This window comes from Lissotriton vulgaris, chromosome 8, assembly GCF_964263255.1.
Source record: "Lissotriton vulgaris chromosome 8, aLisVul1.2, whole genome shotgun sequence".
NCBI classification, from domain to species: domain Eukaryota; kingdom Metazoa; phylum Chordata; class Amphibia; order Caudata; family Salamandridae; genus Lissotriton; species Lissotriton vulgaris.
In genome coordinates, this window is record NC_141696.1 from 220,222,162 (window position 1) to 220,246,843 (window position 24,682).

Below are 24,682 nucleotides of genomic sequence, written 5' to 3' on the forward strand. Positions count from 1 at the left end.
GAATGTGAGACCTGTTGCATTGCAAATGCTTGTTCCAGTAGGGGATGTACCCCTAAGTTTAGATACAATTGCAACGCTCCTGATAAATGGTACCCAAAAGGACACCACATGGACACTATTATGAAATAGAAAGCGATGGTATCGTCATAAACAGCAAAAGAATTGCATATCTATGTACCCAGTACACAAAGGCTCTCCTCTGACGCAGCTGTCTAAAGGTGCAATTATGAGCCAGCTTGGTCAAAACATGTATTTAAAAAAACATTTGCTAACTTTGATTTTGAAGTTTATTTTCAAAATGGTCATTAACAAATCATGAATAAGATCACACAGCCCCTTATCTGTGGGGCTTTTTGTAGCACAGTTTAGTTTATTGGGACATTGTTCAAGCAGTCAAACATACTGGTGTTGGACTTCAAACGTGCAGCAACCTGGATAAACTCCTCAACCTGTGGAAATATTCCTATGCATTATACTTTTAGTCCCTACCAGTAAAGCAATCAATACAACAAGGCCTCACTTATTTCCTGCACGTCAGACATTTAGCAACTTTGTTGAAGAAGGAACCAATCAGAACATTTGTTACATACTCCTGCGAGGTCCTGTCAACAGGTAGACGAATGTGCCAACATGGTGGTGAAATAGTAAATGGTATTTGTTATATGAGATCAAAAGAGCCAATCGGCCTTGCAGTGTGAACGGCCGATTGCTTGCTGGGGCCACATCACAGACGTCTTTCATAATATTGAAAGTGAGTGAGCCCCCTTGGCTCCAGTGGGGAGCAGTGCACCCCTTAGTTACCCTTTGAATAAAGTGATCCAATGTTGTTAGCCTCATCTTGTTGGCAGAGTGCCAACTTACACCATACTTGTAAACCGCAATAAAATAATTAATGTGTCATAGAGAGATGGACAGGTTATGGGCTGTTAAAATCCAGATGTTTTTTACTAGATGACACAGGGGACACCACAACTCATATGACACACCATCTTTCCCCTCAGCCAATAAATAGACCCCGGGTACTCATTAAGGTCTCACCACCTCTGGTTCCTAATTTTCAGATAGATAACAAATCATTGTGGGGTGGTTGCTGCCTATAGAGGGATACACATCGTATAATTTTAATAAAGATGCAAAGTTGAACTGTTGATAAATGTGTTGCTTGTGTGGATGGGTGTGGCCTGTTTACAAATCTATATCCTGTGGGGGACCGGGAAGAACTAGGGGAACTCGCATGTAAATGTTGTGTTTTCTAATGAATCAAAGTAAGTTCACTGAATACTCTGCACTGTTAAATGGAATCAGATGGATCAGCATCTTCTGGGGGCAGTTAATGCCCGAAATCTTTCAATACAGTTCGCATCTGGAAGTTTAGCCAAAATCACACATTTCAAACATTCACCCTAAATACAGTGCTCTACAACAGAGCATAAGCTGAATAAAGGTTTCTATTTCACCTTTGTGCACCCAAAGTAGCTGCCGACAGCTAATGCCTGGAGGCGAAGAAATATCAGACTAATAAATAGTAGCATTACATTACCAGCCCATTATGTTATTTTATGTGAGAAAGAATATTGCAGAATTCAAACGCTAACTTTACCCTCTCCAACTCCTCTTCCAAGTCAGACCGCTTCTCCAAGGTTAGAGGTTCGTCTTTCTCAGGTATTTCTTGCAAGGTCGTGGAGCCTATAATGTAACTACAAAGCAAACACACTAAAGTTAACGCCCAAAAAAAACAAATATTCATGTAAAATACTCATTATGCAATGGTCAACGATCAGAATGAATAAACATTTGCTGGCACCGACTACAACGTCGCAGATACTCAAGTTATAGCGTACATGTTGCTAATAATATCTGTGTATATTTGCAAGAATTATCCAATACAGAGGAAAGTACTGGCATGGCCAAACAAAAAATGTGTCGTCTTCTCAACCTATGATATCACCCTGCCTTTAAACTAAGGCATCCCACCTCCAAAATGGGATGCTGAATGGAAGCAGGTTAAACTGTGTCCACACATTACTGTGGACAAGTGGTGAAGACCACTGAATGTACCAATGTATTGCTGTCTGTGATTGATTTTGCTGGGCATTTCTTGAGGTGGCACATATTTAAATGTATTTGTGGAGAGCCTGCAAATATTAAAGAAAAAAAATACACTTCATTTTTGTAAAGAAAATATTCCAATTGGAAATTGGTGAAAGTCCACAGTGTGCTGCTGTTATTCTAAGGACTTAAGGTCCAAGTGTGCTAATGCATTTCAATAGGTGACACACAACGTTTAAAACCCGCCCAATGAAAGAATTCGTGAGTAAAAGACCAAGTTGAATCTAATGAATCTGTCTTGGATGTGTGTTACTCTTCTTTCCGGCAGATGGAGCAGGGTTTTGCGTAAATAAATTAAACAAGTGAATCTAGTCCATTATGATTTCTTCAAATTGTTTCTTTATTCTAAAATGTATATTCACGCATAAAAACAGCCAACGCGTTTCGTTTCCACAATGAAACTTGTGGAACTTCATCAGGGCTTTTTAAAGTTGTAATCTATAGCGCTATGAGGCTATATTTCGAAATGCAGTTTCTCCTTATGGTAGAGGTAAGCTCCAAAAGCCAAAGATTAACACCTTATTACGTGTCAACACTTTCCTTCCGTGATGAATATGAATTTAGGGAATAAAGTAACAATTTGAAGAAAACCTAATGGACTAGATTCACTTTCTTTGGTGCACCTCCTTTTGTTTAATTTGTATTATTTATAATCTGTACTCAGTGGCACCAAAGGGTGACGGGTGCGGGAGCATTGTGCACGATTATCAAAAATTCATTTGCAGTATCATAGTGAGATGCTATCCAACGGGTTCGTCACATTGCATCTTTTTTGTTTTGCGTAAATAAAACCTGCTCAGATTTACCTTACATAGTGTGAGTTATTAACAAAAGTATGAAATTAATTAAAAAAAATTAACATGCCGTCGATAAAAAGAAATTAGAAAGGTGCAGGAAAATGACACTGTGACTGACTAGGCCACAAACGATTTCTGTACCTTGAGTAAAAAATACAAAACCTGTCCACGTTCCGCTATCTTGGCATCTTCATGTATCGGTCCCCTGCTGATATATTAGAAGGAAACCTAATAATAATAATAATAATACTGTCATTTGTGAAGCGCAAACAGCTACCTCCTAAGAGGTGTCCTGGAGCTGTAGCAACAGGTGGCGTGCAAGGTAGCCTGCGTACAACAGAGAGTCCAGCAGATTAGTCCAGATTGAAAAGCCAGGTTTTAGTTGCTTTCCTAAAAATGGTTTCAGAGGTAATTTGTCGCATAGCGTTGGGCAGGGCGTTCCAAAGCATGGCAGCCCTAAACCTAAAGGATCTGCCCCCCAGTCGTGCTTTCCTAACTCGAGGGGTGCATAGCTGGTTCTGGGAGCTAGATCTGAGTAAGCAAGACTGTTTGGACGCACCAAGTCTCTGCTTCAGATAGCTGGGACAAGGTCCATGGAATACCCGAAAGGCTAGAGTTAAGACCTTAAACTTTATTCTGTTGGTGACCAGCAACCAGTGCAATTTTTTGAGATGCGAAGAGATATGTTGCTTAAATGGGACATGTTTGAGCAATCTCGCAGCCGCATCCTGGACCATCTGCAATTTCTTTATCTGGTACGCTGGGAGGCCTAGATACAGGCCATTCGCGTAGTCCAGGCGAGAGGTTACTGTGGCATGAACCACAGACCGACAGCAGTTTTTTGGCAAAAGGTGTAAAACTTTACGCAGGTTTTTCAAACTGCCAAAGCAAGCGCCTGTCACCTGCTTTATTTGGGCCGAGAATGATAAGCCCATCTGCCATTTTACACTTAGGTTTTTTGCGCAGCCTGCGGGGGTGGTAGGGCAGCCCATTTCCTCCGGCCACCAAAGGTCTGCGACGGGGGGTTGGCTGTTACCGAAGAACAGCACCTCCGTCTTGTTAGCATTCAGCTTGAGTTTGTTGTTATTCATACATTGAGCTATGTCTTTTAAGCAACTCTTAAGATTACAAAAGAGGCACTCGACAAATCTTTAAAAGGAAATACCAACTGGGTATCGTCGGCGTAAGAGATCGCCTTCACACCCCAGTTTGCAATCAGAGCCATCTCTGCTGTCAGAGCCCGAGTGCACTTTTGGAAGACCCTTCCATTAAGTGTCATGAGCCGAATAACAATGACAAAAATGGTAATCCTACCACAACTGCTATACTACTTTTCCAACCTCCCAATCTATATCCCTGCTATAATATTTCGAGAATTAGCATGCCTGTTCCGTGACCCTATTTGGAACAAGGGCAGGCCCCGGGTCGCACTGTGGAAACTATACGCCCCCACCGGCCAAGGAGTACTGGGGGTTCCAAATATGGAACTGTATTATTTGGCAGCCCAGCTACAGTGGGTGATGAGATGGTTAGGCGGCATTGGGTTAGAAAGCACAGCAACCACGCAGCAGCCATGGTCTCAATCTCAGATCTACCACTTGTTTCACCCCGTTGCTCGACTCCAAAGGCCATCCCAGATACATCTGGAGCTGGCGCACAAATGCTACAAGAGAAGCCTACACCTTACCCGGGGTGCGACCCCCCCTTATGTCCCACTGCTTTCACTCACGGGGACACCCATAGGGAGGACAGGCACCTCAGACGAAGCACTGGCACGAGGCAGGCCTAGAAATGCTGGGCGACCTCTACGCAGACGGCTCATTGCGCTTTTTTTAATTTTTTTTTATTGATTTTTCCCCTTTTATGCAAGGAATTTACATTTCTTCAGTACAAACTTAAACAGATGAATAGATAACTGGGGTCAACAAAAAGAAAGGGCAACATGAATACAGTATCAGTTAATATCTGGAACTGTCCTCAAGTGGTTTACTTCCTTTCTTCACAACAGGTCGCAGAAATTCAAGGGCAACAACCTGATGTCCTCGCCAATACCTGTAACGCTAGGCGTCCCCCAAGGATCTCTCTATCCCCAACTCTGTTCAACCTAGTTATGGAGCCTCTGACCACCCTGCTACAAGCATCCAATGTACACTTTCACATGTACGCCGATGACACCCAACTTTATCTCAAATTACAATCCCCCAAAGACATCCTGCTCCTGAACTCAACGATCAGAGGCACCCAATCCTGGCTTGCCGATAATCATCTCAAACTCAATGCCCTGAAAACAGAGTTCCTTCTGATCTCACCTCCAGCGAAGATCTCCACCACTCAAACTTGGCTTAAACACCTAACCGCACTCAATGTTCAACCCACCATCGTGGACTCAGCAAAATCTTTAGGCATAACACTCGACACCAATCTCAACATGCAGCAACATATCAGCAAGGCAACAAAGGGAGCAAACTTCCAAATCAATACTCTGAGGAAACTTAAACCCTTCCTCCCAGCCCGCAGTACAAGCACTAGTCATCCCTCGAATAGAATACAGGCAGCATCGCCCTCTGCGGACTCCCCCTAACTACAACCGCACCCCTAAGAGCTTCTCTAAACGCTGCAGCGAGACTCATCACTGACTCAAAAAAGCACTCCCATATTACCCCCGACTTGAAATCCCTGAACTGGCTGCCTTTTGAAGCCAGAATACATCTGAAAATCGCCTGCATGACACACAAGGCGGTTCACCTAAACTCACCCGGCTACCTCGCTCAGAAGCTGACAATCTCTGGCGGAGCTAGAAACACCAGAGGCACAAACAATCTTCTGCTGAAACCTCGAAGATTCCGGAAGGAAAAAACATGGCGCCTAGGATCTGGAACTCACTACCTCCCGAAACCAGGCTGATCTCTTCCACTACACTCTTTAAAAATGAAGTAAAAGCTATCCTCATGGCTAAATACACTTGAACTATTATCTCGAACTCTGTTAATACTCCGCACCGATCAATACTACATGTTTGACCCCTCTGATTATTTGTATTAGTTGTCTTATTACTCACATGATTGGCTTTGCAGCCACCTATTTGTACTGTTTGATCTATTGATTTATCTGTCTGACTATGCTCCCTCATGTACCTATTCTATGTAAAGCGCTCTGAAATCTGCAAAGAACTTGTTCGCGCTATATAAAACTTTCAAAATAAATAAATAAGTAGCAAATAGTGCACGAAACAGAAAAGACATAGAACAGCCTAGACTAAAGAAAATGAGTAGTAACAATCAAAAACTTCATATCTTAGATCCAATCAGTCACGGGAGCCCAGATCTTTGCTCCCGTTATCCTCTTCCATCTCCCCTTGGTCTTATAAATGGCTACTTCAAGGTTATACATCGCCAGAAGTCTATTCCACCAGCTAGTAAATGACGGAGGTTCAGGGGTAATCCAGTTCTTCGTTATACAAGCGCGCACAGCCGCCATGCAGATGAACCAAAAGAGGTTATTGCTTTAGATCTTAATTGTACAGCAGTACCTGAATTAACCCCTGTCATCACCAGTTCTCCACTAATACACACAGGTGATCCCATTATTAAAATCAAAAAAGTACTCAATGGACATGAATAGGTCAGCCAATTTAGGACACGCATAAAACATGCATAAGAGAATGAATTTGTGCCATGTACTGGTTCCGGTTTTGATTTCCAGTACCAGAGCAGATAGGTACTCCCTGCTACAGATCTATTAGCATGGGGGCAGGTTTTTGATTCCCCCGCCCATTATCTAACAGAATTAAGTACTTAATTTCAGCTGTTTAATTAACATGGGGACTCCCACTAACACTAGCCCCTTTGGTTTGTTAAAGTTAATGCGAAAGCCCACTAATTCTGGAGGTCCGTCCCCGATTATAGTTATGGTCTTCCAGTGACGCCAAGAGGTTGTCTGCAAAGGCCGTAAGTTTAAAGGTGCTTTGCCAAAAAGTCAGGCCATTGATCAGGGGGTTGTAGCGAGGTACTAGTGTGAGTACAAATAATAGGGGCAGCCATATCTAGTTCTGAATCCAGACCTTTCTGATTGCCAACCATTTACTCTAACTTTTGCGACTGGTGTGAGGTAGTTGACCAATACTTATCCACATCATTGCAGCCCAAGCATTTTGTTTTTCAAGTTAATAGAAAAAATGTATGTACATAGATTTGCCTCGGGGCTAAAACATGTTCGAAGTTGTTGTTAGCTAGACCTGGCAACAGGTGACACACTGAGTCTGTGAGTGCATGGGCAGGGGCAAAATGTGGAAGTAAATTGATTAGGTATTATAGGCTGTATTGTTTCAGTAGTTTTATTTTCAATCCAAAAGGTTTTGTTCCATGCAGACAGTTATCCAGCATAATTTCCGAGAAGCTTCTCCCACTTAGGCACTATCCTTCAGGCGTGGTGTACTATCTATTTTAAGTTTCCTACTCAATGTGATTAGTATATACATTCAAATGCCTTTTTGTCATGTATGGAGAGGATGACCTTACTGTCTTTCTCTGTAGATTTATAACCTGGAGCTCTTTCTTTGTATTATGGGTAGTACTGTGTCCTGGAATAAACCTGCTTGATTGACATGGATGAAGGCAGGGAGAACTCTTTCCAACCTACTTTAGTAACTTGAAAAATCTACTTGACCTAACTGCAATGCACTTGACCGCTGTCTCTGAAAGTTAGCAAATGTGAAAAGATAACATGCGCGCTGCTAACGCCAGACGAGACCTAACGATTAAATGGTCTTTTACAGACCTGAGAAGTACCTACAGCAGCTCAAAAACGGTCTGTGTGTAGCCCGGGAAGCGTTCTCAGCCCAGGCTGACACACACGGCGGGGAAGGGGGTGCTGAAACCCTTTGAGCCCAATGGGTGTTGCGCACCTGCTGCTAGATAACCCCTGGCTACCCCCAAATACAGTAACACTTACCAAACAAACTCTGGCTCTGTATGGTCTACAGACTATTGGTGATCTTTTTCATGACGCTCAGTTGCGCACTGTTGACGAATTAAAAGCAGACCGCAACGCATCTTACATGGACAAATTTATTTTGCACAGAGTACGAAACGCCATGCATACGAAGCTCCATCTCCACCAAGGGAGCAGGCAGACTTTTCCCCGCTCACATTAACCATCAGGGTGGCTCAAGGGGCCCATCCCATTTACTGACTTTACCACCTATCCTTAACACTCTGGCCAGTAGTTGGGGCAAGAGCCCGGGCGGTCTGGGAAAGACCTGGGTGCCACTTTCCAGATCAGACGTGGCTATATTGCTGTGAGCAGACGCGATTGTCTCAATCATCGGTATAAACTTACATAGAGCATGTCACACCGTACCTACTAGCTAAAATAGATCCCGCCAAATCACACACTTTTTCCAGATGTGCAGCAGAGCAAGCGGACTTCTCACATTTGGCAAGGAACTGCAGGCCCATATTGACATATTGGGGAGAGGTCTTGCACCATTTATCCCAGATCATTGATTATGCACTACAACCCACTCTACTGACAGTCTTGTTAAGGTATATTAAGCCTATACAGGCTGGAGTGAGGCAATTCGTTGCTATCGCTCTGCTCATAGCTAAAAGGCAGGTCTCGCTACATTTGGGTGGAGGGGGGGGGGGTGTAATGGGGGGGACTTCAAGTCCCAACGCTTAAGGCTTGGGTCCGCAACTTAATCTACTAAAACACATCTAGTGATGCATATGCCACTTGCCTCACATTCTAAAAACATATGGCAACCATCGAGGGATTATGTACTGACACATCACGAGGGGATTGAGTGAAGTGTATGTAGAAATCTGCCCCGTAATACTTCCTGTATAGCCCCTTATACAAATGTCGGGGATCAATTGACACCCCGTCTGTTGAGAATGTATATCAGTATAACGGACGAGGGGATACGAATCCATGCCAGCAAACTGAATCGATGTCATCAGCTTTTAGAGATGTTTCACATGTAGTTGTCGCAGCTGGGTTTGGGCCTTCCTTCCGTCCTTAATCTAGATTTTCTGTTTACCTCTCAACACGTAGGTGTAGAAGAGATGTATGGACAATCTGAAACTGTATTTTCTGGATGAATGCTAAGTAAAACGGGATCACTGATATGTCTTTTGAAAAATGCCCTGTATTAGTTCTTTCTTCTCTCAGTCTTTAATTTCTTCTTCTATTTTCTAGTATTTGTCTTCATTTCCTGATGACCTAGTGCTTTTACACTGTTGTGAAAATTTCAATAAATAAAAGTTTGAATTTTTTTCTTTATGAAAGAGAAGAGTCCTGCACCCACAGTCCAAGGTCCCAAAAGGAAATGTTAAGAGGAACAGAGTTTGCAACTGTGAGAATCAAGGCATATTAGGAGATCGAAAGTTTAACTGAAGCTGCAATGACACTGAAGCGAACGGTGCAGTAGGCCCCTTTCACCTCTGGGCCGCACTGCCAGTTGATCATTTGCACTATCAAAAGTTATGGCCCTAAACCTTAGGATAATTGATTATGTGTATAAAATTGACGGCATGGCTGTTAAGGACTAGAAAGAATTAACAAGGCAGTATGGATCAAGATGTTACTGAAATCAAGCATTCAGTCAGAAAAGCACCAACCCATACCAGGTCCCATGTCCTGATTGTGGATTGTACAGCAGAATACCAAAGATACATGCAGCATCTAAAAGCCAACAGGCTAAAAATAAAATACATTTTAGCGTTAATGTTAAAGTAAACCTGAGATTGGATGGAAGGTCACGAAAGGTTGAAAATGACAAAAATATGTTTTTTTACCCCCCTGAATTCTTTGTCTCCTTCTCAGTATAAATGCTGATGAAAAGGTAGAAGACATCACATTTCCCATGATGTACAAGGTCGAACAACCCCATTTGCATTTCTCTAGAAACCATATGAGTCTATGAGTTGGCATAAACGAACAGCTATTTCAATGTGCCACGTAAGCTACTGATTTAGAAACATTCTTTATTAGACTTCGAGACTTACCATTCACACTGGGACTAAATTATAGACGTGTGGGAGTTTTTTTCAAAAGACAGTTACCAGAAATGATTTGCCAACATTCACTCAAGGAAAGCATTGGAGTGATGTGAAAGCCCTTTTGCACTGAGAACCAACCAACCTGACAAGACGTGGTATTGTTTATGGATTTGCATATTAATAAAAATCACTACTGGACTGGTATATTTCAAGAAATGGACTACACTGCAGAAAATTGCTGCATCCATCACATATCCTTCCATTACTAAAAGTGCTCAATGAATCCATTTGCTGCAAGCATAGCAGAGTGATCATTTATTTCCAAATCTAGCCATCTAGCCTTTACTGGAAGCAGGCTGTTGGTCACTGGTGAAGAAGTAGAAGCCACAATAGTTCCAGGTCTGTTTAAGCAAATGTAATAAAAACACTGGGACACCTGTACAGAATTTCACTGGACAGTTAATTATTGCACTTTAACAAAGATCTTGTGTGAACTCTGAGTGGTGAGGGGTACTATCTGCTTAGGATTGGCTTTGAGAGTTCTTCTCAGTTGGTTCTAGTAGTGAGCTCAATGACAGCGCATGAGCCCCTAGATCAGTCTTTAGTACTGCACACACCTGCCTCCCATCAGAGGGCAGGCTGCAGTGATGCGATACCAGAAATGACAACTATTCACTGGGATGACTGCCTGTACTTTTTGGGAAGTCGACAGCAAGGGCTAAGGCAGCAGGAGGGGCTTTATAATCCTCATGAACTTGGTTGTTGGTTGAGAGCATTATTATTTTCCCAAACTGGGCTTCATCTGTGGCTTGATCCACCACCAAGAGCCATTTGGCTTGCACCCATCTCACGAGCATGCCAGCTTCACTCGGTAAAGAGGGAGGGGATGGATGTGTGTGTCTGTCTGTCTCTTGCATATGTCTAGGCCCTTAATAGTCCAGATAAAATCACCAGAACTGGCCTCATCAATAACGTGTGCACACACAATGATTGGCATGGGAGCTATGTATTGCTTCGGACTCTGTTGTACATATTTGGTGTACAAAGGGGAAGCTTGCACTTATGTTATGTTAGCATATACTTATAAAGCGCACGGCTACTCCCTGGAGTGTCCGGGCACTAAAAACATCCAAAAGTGAAGTAACATAAAACACAACCAAAACACTGCTAATGACTCACAGCTGGAAGACCCACGTTTTAAGCCTTTTCCTGAAGGTAAGAAGATCGGGACTCTGTCGATTCGCGAAAGGAAGGCTGTTCTTGAGCCGTGAGGCAGCTGCATGAAAAGATCTACCCCTTATCCGGGCTGGTAGCACCCTAGGAGTAGTGATCAAAAGTTGAGATTAAGATCTCAGGTTGCGCTGAGGGAGATAATGCTGAAATGTGTCCCTAAGATAAGGGGCTCCGATCTTATGGAAGGCTTTAAAAACCGGAACCAGGGCTTTAAACTGAATTATTTTCCGAACCATAAGCCAGTGAAGAGAGGACAGGAGCTAGGTGGTGTGGGTTCTAGAACCTGACAGGAAAATGGCCCTGGCTGCTAAGTTCGCGATCACTTGTAGTCAGCTCAAAAGATATTCAGGCATAGTCCAATCTGGACATTATAAACGCCTGAACCACTGTCTTCCTGTATGGGATAGAGAGCAATGGGAGAAAATTCCGCTGCATTTTCAACAATCCAAAGCATACCCCGGCTACCGAGTGCACTTGGCCTTCATGGAAAGGGTGGAATCCAGCTGGACTCCCAGATTTTTCACTGTAGAAACGGCCGACACAGGGGGAAATATATCCTGGGGCCACCATTCGTGCCAGCTACCCGGTGGCTGAGGCCCAAAAAAGATGATCTCAGACTTCTCGGGGTTGCCTTTTAAATGATTGTGACTTAACCAGGAAAAGACTTTGGAAAGACAGGTGTTAATTAAATTGCCATCAAACGCAGCTCCTTTCCCGCAGGTGAACAACAGCTGAGTGTCACTTACACAGTTTTTTTTTGTATTTGAACAATCCAATCACAATATAAAAGAAACTATAAAAACATATACCCAAAAAATATATATTTGAAACCCGCCCCAGACAAGATCACTCCCAATCACAAGAGCAAAACAAATGCTGTGAAATATTAAGTTATAAAAGTGGATGAATAAACAACTATTAGTCAACTCTCTGAAAAGAGCTTTGAATAAGAAGATTCAACAGGTTCCTATAATCTACTAAAATAATGAAAGCAGAACTCCTAGAGTGAATGACGCAAAAGAAAAAGGATTTCAGTTTGCATTTAAAGAAACACAGGTTGGGGGCTAAGTGGATTCCACATGTTTACCCCCACCACTCATGGACTTACGTTCTTCGAGATGCTCACATTAGGGTTATGACCAGAACATCTGGGCAATCACAAGTAAGCCAACTGATCAGATTACAAAAATAAGCTGATTGGAGCCGATTCTAAAAGTGGCCCAGAAAATTAATTTTTACTTGCCAGCCTACTCATAGCGAAGCCAATTTGGGAGAGCTGGTCTGAGACATGGACATATTTTCCTAAGCCAAATATGAGAAGGATGGAATGATTTTGGGAAACTTCGAAAGACATTAAGATACTGCAGTGCTGTATTCTAATCTGGATAGCACAACGGCTGAAGCCATTGTTATCTTGCTAACTTCTCCAAGGGAGTATCTACATGAAAGTAAGAGTAATTCACTACTGCCTTAAAAATACATATTTGTAAAGTGCAAACATATCACCCTGCAAGGGTTTCAAGGCGCTGGGGACCGGCGAGGAGATTAAGTAAACCATTGCCCAGACTCACATGATGCTGAGCCGCTGCTGCCAGGGATCGAACTGCGGTCCCCGCATGCCAGATTCAGACGCTCTGGCCGCCGCACCACACCTCTTCACAATTCAATTTGGACTTCATAAGTTAAATTCAAGTCTATATTACCAAGGTTATAGCAACTGATACTGGATCAGGCGAAGGGCTTCTGGAATCTATATCTTCGCAGCCCAGCAGCAGGACCTTTACATTACACCATTAAGGCAAAGAATTTATTTTTATTAGTTGACCACACTTCTGTCCCCCTTCCACTTGCAATAGATCTCTCCTACTACCACCACTCCTGACCCCCTTTTTGGCCTTCTTCGTTCAGCTCCATTGCACTTTCTTGCTGGCGTCTCAAGATAAGGAGTGCTAGAATAAATATTTTCCACACTGCACCCGAGTCAGGATAAAAGTAATCCTGTAGACCATGGTGCAGCACGCTGACTAAATAGACCCTTTCTGATTACCTCAGGAGGAGTGGGGGGGTGGGTGTAAGAGTTTTCAGAAGGTTCATGTGCCCAGATTCCTGGTTCCTCATCTCAGTTACCTCATGTTTTTGCTGGGATCACCAGTTGCAATCGATTAATCGGTAAAGGGAAGGGTTTTGATATGCCCCTCCTTTTCCAGAGATTAGGGTAGGGATCTGACCAGAGAACTGAGATACTGCTGACCCAAGTGCTAGGAGTTGTGGATATATGCGGCCGAGTTGCCTGACACAGAGCTCCTGATGTGATATGTTATCTCAGAGAGTCCTCTGCATTTTCAGTCCGCTCCAACACCAATCTGTACGCACTGGCAGACCTACCCTGCTATCTCACATACTCTTTTGACTTTACGTTTTCAGTTTCCACTGCAATTTAAAGTCTGGTGCCTGGTAGTTCCCATACTTTGAGGAGTCTCCCTTCTGCTTAGTCACCATCCCTTCTGACTAGTGTTCTCTGTCGGTTCCCATCACTTCTCCCTCAATGTGCCCAGTTCCTGATCTTTCAGACAGGTATGCAGAGCAAGCTCTACTTGTTAAAGAGCTGATAATCCTGCAGAAGGTTATTCTAGCTGATCTTGCAACTGAACGGAGAATGCTTTCTTAATGATTTTACAGATGAAAGATGGGTGGGTGATAAGGCTGAGGATGGCTAGGGGAAGAATATGTCCTTGGATAGAATTCTGGATATTGCTTCTGATGCCTGTGCCTCTTACTCATCATCCTACTTGATAGACACTGTTGCTCTTTACTCTCCAATTGTCTTCAAAGTATCCTATTCTTTGTTCTGCCTAACCTCTCGATGAGAGTACTAGGGCTGCTTTAGCACTGTGCATGTTTCCATCTGAACCCTTTAGTAGATTCCCTACTCTTACATTCTGCTGCCTTCTCCATTAGCTCAGTCTGCTTCCTAGCTTCGGCATTGCCCTATTAAAAAGCATTACATAGCAACCAGTACAATAACAATAGGAGTTTTGTTACATCATTCTGCCTCTCTTCGAGCAAATTGTTTTCTTCCCCTGCAATCTGTTGCCTTGCCCATATTTTTGACTCTTCTTTGTGCCTCTTATCCACATATTATAATCAGAAAATGTTCTAGCCCCCCTGTTGTGATTTCTTACAATTTGACAGTATGCTTTTATGTTTTCCTTATACAACGTGCCGTTTGTTCTAGGCTTGGCAGCAATTGTATTGGTATTTTCCTCCCTCTTCACATTTTACTCTAGCCTTAGAACCAGCTTTTGGACTGAGGAAGCTCATTATCTCATAGAGTGAGAGCAGAATGGATTTTTTTTTATTTTCATCTAATAAACTTTGTATATTTTATCTTAAGCTTTCTTTAACATTCTTTGAAATTAACAACCCTCTTACTGGAACACTGCTCCATGAAAACTCTTCATGTTTCATTATTTGAAGTCAATTTCTATTTTTATGCTGTAGTAGAGAAGAACATTTTTATTTAAGAAACTGTGCAACATACACATTAACAACGAACAGAAATAGTATAACAATTCTTTATCAATAAGGATGAAAAAATGTAGGGAAGGTGAACAAACTTAGTTCAGAATTATTTTTTCCTCTTTGCTGTGGTAGGCTTTGCCTCACAGCTGGTTGAAATGCATCTTTAAAATAGTTATTGAATAATATAAGAGATAAAGTACGCCCTTCCGTACATTGTAAGAATGCAAGTCACAGAGGAGTTCCATAACCATAAAGTGGAACGAGACTGAAGGAAGAGTTCTTTTATAAGGTTATAGAACTCCAAGGTGAGTTTCTAGATCATTATCAAGTACGCCAGGGAATACTGCATCTCATAATACATGGTAACACCATCACCTTTCCTACAAACCAAATAAAACCTTGGTGCATAGCTCTTTCAGATGAAACAACAAGCAAGTTTGCAAATATGAACAACAAAAATAAAACCTTTAGTGCAAAATTAAACACATTAAAAACCTGTTCGATCTTTGTTACAAACATTAGAAACCGTTAAATACAAGTCAGTTTTATAAAAAAGCTTTAAAAACTGCAGTACCTCAGAATGTATAAAAGCCTAGAGAACGATTCTAGCTTTTCTCTATGTAAGGAGTGCAAAAAAGAAACATTCTCTCTGCTTGCCATTGTAAGCAGAAGAAAGAAAAGCAATGTTCTGTTTTTGTTGCTTTAATCAGCTGCTTTAATTATGCTGTGACCTGACCTACCTTTCAGCTATGCTGCTGGCTCTGGCGGCACCCACTGTATTGTCAGAATTTGACTGTAATAACTTATAATAAGTCAAACTTTGATGTCTTTTCTTTATAATTGGCGACTGAGTGGGTCACTAGTAGACGATTATGCTGAAAAGCTTTATAATGTTAAAAAAAAGTTTATAATAATGTGCAGAATTTACGTGCAGGCTTTAATTAAAAATACAAATTTGTTTAAAGAAAATAAAATTGTAGTATACAAACATATTTACTTGTACCAGGCCTGAATAGCTGAAGTAACATTGCTCAACAAGCTGACAGGACTAAAGAAAGCTTAAATCTCATAAAATGTTTATTTCCCGACAATTCCATGGACTTGTTTTAGATAATGAACAATAGCTGCATAAATGTTTCAACTCACATAATGTTTACTGCTATTAAATGAATTTATTTAACCCCTTGCGTGCGGGTGTATTTCCCGCCTGTGCTGACTCCGCCTTGCGCGGGCGGAGTCATGACGGAACGGTTCCGTCATCAGCTCAACCGACGCTGATGACGGAACCGTTCTGTCATCAGCATGCAAGGGGTTAAGAAGTTTTCTATGCGCTGGCCTGACCCTTGCTCTATTTAGAACAGAGGTAAAACTTCCCTCACGGAAAAAAAGTTTTAAACAAAAAAATGAATCACAAGTAGACCAGATGAAACCGATAGATTATAACACATAGTTGCAACAGTGAACGCTGCTATGAGTTATTGTGTTCCTGTGAGAAGCCGCGGAGGGATCCTGTTTTCATGACAGCATTGAAAGATGATTAACTGGCTGAAGAAAGAAGAAACAACAAATTGCAACTTTACTGATGTAGTGCCAGACTCCTGGGACTCACTTCAAAGACGAAAGAGTGACCCCGGAACAGGCAGTGACAGCACGGATGGTGGCCCAGCCTAAAGCGTGTTCACCGTAAAGTGGGTACTGATCTGGCACAGAAGAGACAGAAGGGATTGGTGGGGGGGGGGGGGGGGGGAACGAGGGTTGCACCTTGGGTATTTGGAATGTTGTCAACTGCACTGTTGTATAACTCCTAAAAGGATAAGAGTACCTGATGATATGTCTGTATTACATAGTGAGCTAAAGAATGATGATGGTTCAAACCCAGATCAGTTAGAGTGTTCGATTTGCTCAAGCGCTCCGTCCATCATCCCCTTTGGTATTGCTTTGTTCGCCCTAAGTTAGCAGGGTATGCCCAGACGTGGGTCCCTTGCTCACTCTGCAACTGGATTCAAGATAGCCTGGCTGATGAGGGTTACGAACCCGAAACCGGTCCCAGGATGCTTGTTTCCGGTCCAGGGAAGACATGGCTTGGCAGTTCTGCATTCTGTCCATCACCTGTTGTTTTTTGGGACTGTTCCCATGAGGCACAGGGTCACACTGATTTTCATATGGCCATGGCTGAACTGTGGGGTGGTGGAGTGAGCTAAAGAATGATCATGGATTAAACCCAGATCAGTTGACTGTGGGTGAGTGTTTGATTTGCTCTAGCGCTCCGTCCATCATCCCCTTTGGTTTCGCTGTATTACATATTGGGCCGGAGGGAGAAAGAGGGGCAAAAAGGGGTATAGAGGAAGGGGTGCTTGAATGCTATGGCCTCGTTGCACCTGCTCCGCACTGACCTGGGGTGGGGGGTGTTAGGATGGTGTTACATTCTGGTAGTTTTACGGTATTTGGGGAATGCATGCTGCTCAGGGGTACTGAAGTTCTGCTGTCTAGCACCAGGGTAACATGTGAAACCGATTTATACCTCTGAACCTGAAGAGCTCCTGGCTGCAATGAGAAGACTAAAACGCCTACCAAAAGTATGCAGATACGATCAGTAATTCTAAAACGCCTACCAAAAGTATGCAGATACGATCAGTAATTTCCCTACCGAGGTATATCAGGAGCCCCTTCAGAGGAGTGAGATTACCCGATACCATGTGTGAGGCCCTCATAGTTATAGTACCAAAACCAGTCAAGGGCCCGGTAGAAGTCTCTTCTTATAGACCACTCTCACTTTTAAATGTAGATGCAAAAATCATTAGAGGTATACTGGCTGCAAGGTTGCTACCCCATCTATCGAAATTAAAACACACTGACTAGTGTGGATTTATACCACAGCGAAGCACTCGCTATGTATAACCTCAGGCGACTGTCGCATGTTTGCCATGCACCGCACCTGGAAGATGACCCCTATGCCCTGCCATTTCTAGACATCGAGAAGGTGTTTGATTCCGGAAACTGGGTATACCTCTGGCAGGTATTGGAGAAAGGGGGACTTGGCCGTAAATACATTGCCTGGGTTAAATTATTATACACAGACCCAGGAGCCAGGGTATGTACGGGTGGCATGGTTTCAAGCAAATTCCAATTGCATAGGGATAATAGTCAGGGATGCCCGTCACCCCTCTTGTTCAGGTTGGCTATAGAGACAATGGCAGAGCTGCTACGTCATGCACCATGGACCTGGGGAATCCCGTTGAGAGATGCCACCCACGTGGTATTCTTGTACGCAGATGTTGCCCTGGTAGATTTGTGGAGCCCAGAGTACTCAGTTCACATACTCCTGAACAACCCAAGGGATTTCGGACTCTATTTTAACACCTAAAAGTCCCAGTTATTCCCGATGGGTGCACTAACTGTTGTCCCAACTGGGACACTCCAGCAGGTGGGGCTACCATGGGGATCGGAAGGGATTCAATATCTGGGAGTTAAGATTTCCCATACAGAACAGACATTTATGAACTTTAATATAAGAACAGTATCGGAAGGTCTCCGAGCTTCAATAAGATTCTGGAGGGGCCTCCCTTTATTTCTGATGGGCAGGGCTGCAGTCGTGAAAAAGGGCGGTTTTCGGCAGGTGGCTGAACACGCGCTGCATGGCACGGTCTAGGAGACTCCCCAGCGCTACTTTGCAGGGATAGATCGCTTGATTATGGATTTACTATGGGCCAATAAGAAGAAACAAACAGGACTAACTATGCCTAAACAAACTTGGGAGCGGGGAGGAATTGAGAGTCCTAGCATAGAACTCTACTATATGGCAGCCCATCTACAACACGTCCACTGGTTGGACTCAGAAGACCCAGCAAAGAAGGGGGGAGGATACATGTGGGGAACAGGCTAAGAACACAGCAAAATAGCAGTCAAGCTGGGAGCCATTTGAAGAACGAGAGGAGGGTGCTAGAGTCTGGACCATTTACTTCTGTATAGGATGACTGTGCACCAACTGAGTTTGTGTGCAGAAAAACACTAGCAGCAAAGGTGGTGATAAATTGTTATTGATAGATGTACTACTGCAAAATATGTATAGGTACTATGACATTGGAAGTCAAAAGTATGGTGTTAAACCCAGCAAAAAAACGCTAAAGAGTTGTTTTTTCTAAACTACAACTTTGAAATAATTTGTTGTCTGTAATAGCACGTGTTCCTAGAGTAGGACCAAACTCACTCATCCATGCTCAACATTGCACTCTTGCTCCACTCTGAGACTCTACTGATTCTCTCCAATCTCTCTTCACGAGACGTTCCGTTGATTGATTTCCGATTATTGATTCGATTTTGAAGCTGAAGTTTTACTATTCTCTCTCGAATTGGAACTCTTTACGGGTTCTAACGGACACCTTTTTTTAATTCCCATTTCTAGAATAGGAGGTTTTTTTCCTTTATGGAACTTGTTTAATGCATTAAACGTGATCCAGATGACTGTTTTTGATTGACAAAAACTAATGATTGATATTGTTGAATTTATATGCGAATTCTAATAAAGATAAATTACTAAAATATTGAATTCATAAAACCCTTTTAACACAAACTAATTATTGACTGGAAATAGTTTAATGATTGCGATAATTTCACGTGATGTACACTAATCTAACTCAACATCAAAGGTCCATCAACCAGTCAGCTGGGATTTCTCCCTGATGAAGCTGTATCTTTTCTCATAAACTGATAATTTAACTGAACTCGCCGTTCCCTCAATTAATAAAGAAATTAGAGACGGCATTCATACAGGGATTACAGAATCCCACGTATTGTAAACACATTATTACAGACTCTTTCAGCTACCCATAGCCACCCCCATTGCTTACCTGTCAATTGCATCAACATCGAGGCAGTAGAGGTCTCGTTTGAAATCAAGATGCCTTGGCGTGGACTTGTACATCTTCCCAATGCATGTGGAGCAACCGGAGCAAAACAAGCTTTCAATCATGCTACAATGAAATGTACACAACTACAATGTTAGAACACAGGATTATTGTAGGTTTATGACATGCAGGTTACACTTCGCTCTCACCAGCCAATTGAAATTACCACAGACTATAAAAGCACTTTTAAAGCAGGCGGCTCAATCCAACTGTAACCTAAAGCTCTTTATATCTGAACATAACTTTATGTAACATATTTTTGTTTGGTTTAAGAGTCGTGACAGTGTTAAACATGAACTAGAAGTACAGGGTCAATCAGTGTGTAGACAACCTGTGGCAATGGAAATAGGTCTGGCTTGAAGGTGCTGCACCCAGAACTCACAAAAGCATGAAGCTCACTCTGAATTCACAAGGACATTCCTCTCACACTGCACTTAATGCCGATGACCACACCAGCCGTCAGCTGGGGGCTGGGACTCAAGCAGAAGAACACCAGATTCATAAAGAAGAACACAGGACTGAAAGCGCCGTTTACATGATGCAAGGCTGTGAATCTTTTGGAACAATGTGGTTATCAACTTGCAAACAAGCATTTGAAACAACGGAATAGTAACCAGACCAGCGCATGTGCTGGATCAGGCCGAGACCTAAAAATGAATAGGAAAATGCAGCCAGACACAGGTCTTTTGGTATAACGGAGTGCTGTTTGCTTTTTTTTTGTTATATATACCACGAAACACCTTTATATTAAAAGTTAACTTTATACAGCACCCTTGTACTCAAGCGCTTATGCATTTTCCAGCATCTGTACCAGTCGCTGGACTATTCGTTTTTGAGGAACAAGCCTTCGGCAGCAATTCTAACTGACTCTGATTTAATTGAAGGTCTCTCCACATGCGATGCTCAACTGTTGGTCCGGTTCACAGTTACATAATGGGTAAGACTGCATTCACATGCAGGGCCTTAACATTTCATTTTTGAAGGACAGTAACATAAGATGTAGGAGAAGACACACTCATTTGTGAGAAAACATTACGAACGGGTAAGCAGACAATAGATAGTGTAAGGTCAGAGTTAACCAAATGTTCCATGGCTTCTTTCTGCGGTAAAGTAATACAAAAACACTGCCTAATATGACAATTCTATCAGCTATATTGCTTTCAACAAATGTTATTGGTACTTCATGTACTCACAAATCCCTTTATGAACTATGTGTTTCTATTTAAGATATAAACTTCTTGACAGATTTAGAAATTTGTTCACAGATCTATCTTTCCAAGGTCACAAACTGTGCAGAACAGCTGATCAAACACAGACATGCTAACAATGGATAAGTCTTGGAAGAATTTTAGACTATAAGGTGATCATTATCTTGAACCCCAAACATCCTTTGGGAGCCCACAATAGAAAAGTGCTGTATGTAAATGAAAATGAGCTCCCACACTATGCTTTTGTTACAGTCGAAAATAGCCCCGCCTCATGTCCATTAAAGGTAGGTGGGATGCGAAAGTCTGTCGTTCTAAAAAGTTTGTGAAGCACTGATCTAAGGTGATGTAAATAAAAGTGCTTAACAGTGTGCTATGTACAGAAATTCAATGGTTGTGCCAAGCAGTGCTGTACATAAATAAAATGAATGAAATTACAACATTTGGAAGCATAATGCATGCTCATTAAGGGGAACAAACTGAGAAAATGGTGAGAAAGGGAAAAAGTTCAATAATTAAAAATGGTTTGAATAATAAAAAAAGGATTGGGTTAGGATAACAAAAAGGATGTGGTTAAGTGCAAACACAGGTTTTTGAGATATTGTAAAGGAAAGACCATAGGATAAAGACTAGCCTAAGGTTTAAGATTAGGAGTTGTGGGTTTCAATTACCGGTTACATTAAACAGTTACAGCAAAGCAGTGTGATTGGAGTTAAATGTTTTTCTCACTTTTCTTAATTAATCTGTGGTAATGGAATACCAAGAGGCTCTTAACATCAGTGTATAACAAGACTTCAACTTAACTATCAGTTCAGCCATGTCTTCTTCCATAAGAGGAATGCATCAGGGAAATGGGTTGCCACCACCACTTTCAAAAATAACAACTTAATAAAGTCATTTATACCCATTTGGTGAACACACGTTGCTAGAGGAAAGCATCCACTGAAGGAACTACTTTTCACTGGCCCTTACACAAGACTACCAATTTAACAGCTAATATGATCCATACGCAACAGAGTTAAACCAAAACAATGTCCATATACTAAAGAAACACATAGGCAGCAAACAAACTAAACCAATGTCTCCAGCTAAGTTAAAGTCTGGAGAAAAGTATTACAATTTTACATTGCAGTTTACTCACCAACAATTGTCTTGAGAAGCTGTAGACACTTTTGGTTCTTTGTCTTTAACAACAAATGGGGACACAACTAAAATGACAAAGAATGCATGTATAATTAGCATGCCATAATTCAAGCATTATTAAAAAAATTATTCTCTAAAAAATACTTGCTTACGATGGAGACAGTTTGTTCTTGTTAAATTATATAGTTTGTGTTCAGTTTTAGGTCTCGGCCCAGCGTACACTGCGCAGCACTGTCGCGCAGCCGAGATTTTATGTTTACAAGTATGGGGGCTTGAACCCGCCCCTCTTCTCCATTGGCTGGCTTCCTAAACGGAGGCCAGCCAATGGAGGAGAGGGGCGTCACTACGTTCAAGCCCCGTCTTTTTCGGATTCGGGGGCATGTTTTTTGCAGTTTTTAACTCCGTGACGTCATCCGTCACTCAACAGCAAAAACCACGCCACCGAATGCGAAAATGGCAGCGCTTTTCTGACGCCATTTCTGCCCGACCGCCGTGGGAAGAAGTCGAGAAGCTGCAGAGTCATCCGGTGAGTGCTCGCTTTTCTTGCCTATCTTCCCTGATTGTGCCCGTGTTCTTGCCTCTGTCCCCTCATTGTGCGTCTGTCCCCTCTGTTGTGCGTCTGCCCCCTCGTTGTGCTTGCTTTCCAGCCCCACCTCGCTGTGCTTGCTCCCCTGCCCCCTCGCTGTGCTTGCTCCCCTGCCCCCTCGCTGTGGTTGCCTGTGCTTGCTGTCCTGCCCCCTTGTTGCTTGTGCTTGCTCCCCTGCCCCCTCGCTGTCGTTGCTTGTGCTTGCGGTCCTACCCCCTCGTTGCTTGTGCTTGCTCTCCTGCCCACCCTCATAGGTTGTGCTTGCTCTCTCCCCCCCCCCTCACTGGTTGTGCTTGCTCTCCTGCCCCCCCCCCCCTCGCTGGTTGTGCAGAGGTGTTATTAGTAATATGGGCTCGGCGGAGCAGAAAACCAAGTGACCGAGAGATCAGTGCATCAGTCAGCGAGAGGGTGAATGCAACGAGACAGCCGCAGAATGAGAAAAGGGCCGCCCAGATTAAAGGCAGAGCCGAGCAGGGCGCAGACCCGCCGCTCCGGTGGGTGGGAGGGGAGCCGGGGTCCTGCTTTCCACCCCTCCTGCTCCCGCCTGGCTGACTCCGGTGTCAGGCAGGGCCAGCGCCGAGGCAGAAAATCTGGACGCACCGGCGAGCCCTTCATGTGTTTGTTTACCATCTTGACAATGTTCATTTTTGAAGTGGTGTGTCCTTTTTTTCCTCCATATTTGACGTGTTTACTTCAGCTAGGCTTTCTCCTTGACTGCACCGCAGCAGAACCCTTAGGAATAAAAAAAAGTGGCTTGGTACAAAACATGTTCATGGCTCGTGTTCTTGCCTCTGTCCCCTCATTGTGCATCTATCCCCTCTGTTGTGCGTCTGCCCCCTTTGTTGTGCTTGCTTCCCAGCCCCCCTCTCTCTGTGATTGCTCTACTGCCCCCCTCGCTGTGCTTGCTCTACTGCCCCCCCCTCGCTGTGCTTGCTCCCCTGCCCCCTCGCTGTTGTTGCTTGTGCTTGCTCTCCTGCCCCCCCTCGTTGGTTTCTCCTGCCCCCCCCCTCGTTGGTTGTGCTTGCTCTCCTACCCCCCCTCGTTGGTTGCGCTTGCTCTGCTGCCCCCCCTCGTTTGCTGTGCTTGGTCTCCTGCCCCCCCCTCATTGGTTGTACTTGCTCTCCTGCCGCCTCGTGCTTGCTGTCCTGCCCCCTCGTTGCTTGTGCTTGCTGTCCTGCCCCCTCGTTGCTTGTGCTTGCTGTCCTGCCCCCTTGTGCTTGCTCTCCTGCCCCCCTCGTTGCTTGTGCTTGATCTCCTGCCCCCCCTCGTTGCTTGTGCTCGCTCTCCTGCCCTCCTTGTTGCTTTTGCTTGCTCTCCTGCCCCCCCTCGTTGCTTGTGCTTGCTGTCCTGCCCCCTCGTTCATTGTGCTTGCTCTCCTGCCCGGCTATTGGCATTGTAAATGACAATGCCATTTATTTCTGTTTTAAAAACAAAAACATAAATAAAAATAATGTCATGAGCAATGCCAATAGCTCTAACTTTAAGAATGCAGAGACCATTGCATTGTAAATGCTTGTTTAAATACGCTAACAATAATAACAAAGGGTCTTTCCTGATAATTAAAACGAACATACAAAAAAAATACATGTATTCTTTAGGCTTGAAACTAAATGAGATTTGATTTTGGGGGATGGTGTAAAATGGCCAGCAGACTTACAAATAGCAAAGTCAGGTATGTGGGGAAATGGATTATTGTGTAAGAATCATGGAAACAATGGTGGAAATGACGGTGTGTTAAATTCCACAGAAGGGGTTTTATGATATTCATGAGGAAAGCCCGCATTTTACTACACTTTTTTTGTGTGAAAGTCTGCCTTTTTTTGTTCTGCAAAGTAATTGAGTACTATTGCTCACACCCCTGATGCAAGTACTCTGAACAGAATACACTGCCACTTTGGTATGAATGAAAGAGCATTTATAGAGGGCACAGCAACTCAGAAAGTGTGTCCTGGCGCCAAAAAGACTGCAGACCCACTGCCGCCCCAAGGGGCGGAAGACCGGGAGTTAATAACGGAAAAGCCAGGTTTTAAGCATTTTCGTGAAAACTGTTACGCCAGACACCTTCCTGAGTGTCGAAGGTAGAAGGTTCCAGGCGCAGGCTCCTTTCAACCGAAAGGAGCAGCCGCCAGAGAGAGTGCGGTGTATCTTGGGAACAAATGCCAGATTCAGCGTAGAGGACCTT

At 43.3% G+C, this 24,682-nt stretch overlaps 1 protein-coding gene across 1 annotated transcript in view; it reads right to left on the reverse strand.

Moving 5' to 3' along the window:
* The window catches only part of MIS18A (MIS18 kinetochore protein A), a 70,344-nt gene that overhangs the window by 35,046 nt on the left and 10,616 nt on the right, over positions 1-24,682 (reverse strand). Inside the window, exons 2-4 of the mRNA XM_086933254.1 lie at positions 21,913-21,979; positions 19,510-19,632; positions 1,601-1,697 (exon numbers count right to left, since the gene is read on the reverse strand). Of these exons, the coding sequence (XP_086789380.1) occupies positions 1,601-1,697; positions 19,510-19,632; positions 21,913-21,979 (287 nt within the window). The remainder of the gene's footprint in view (positions 1-1,600; positions 1,698-19,509; positions 19,633-21,912; positions 21,980-24,682) is intronic.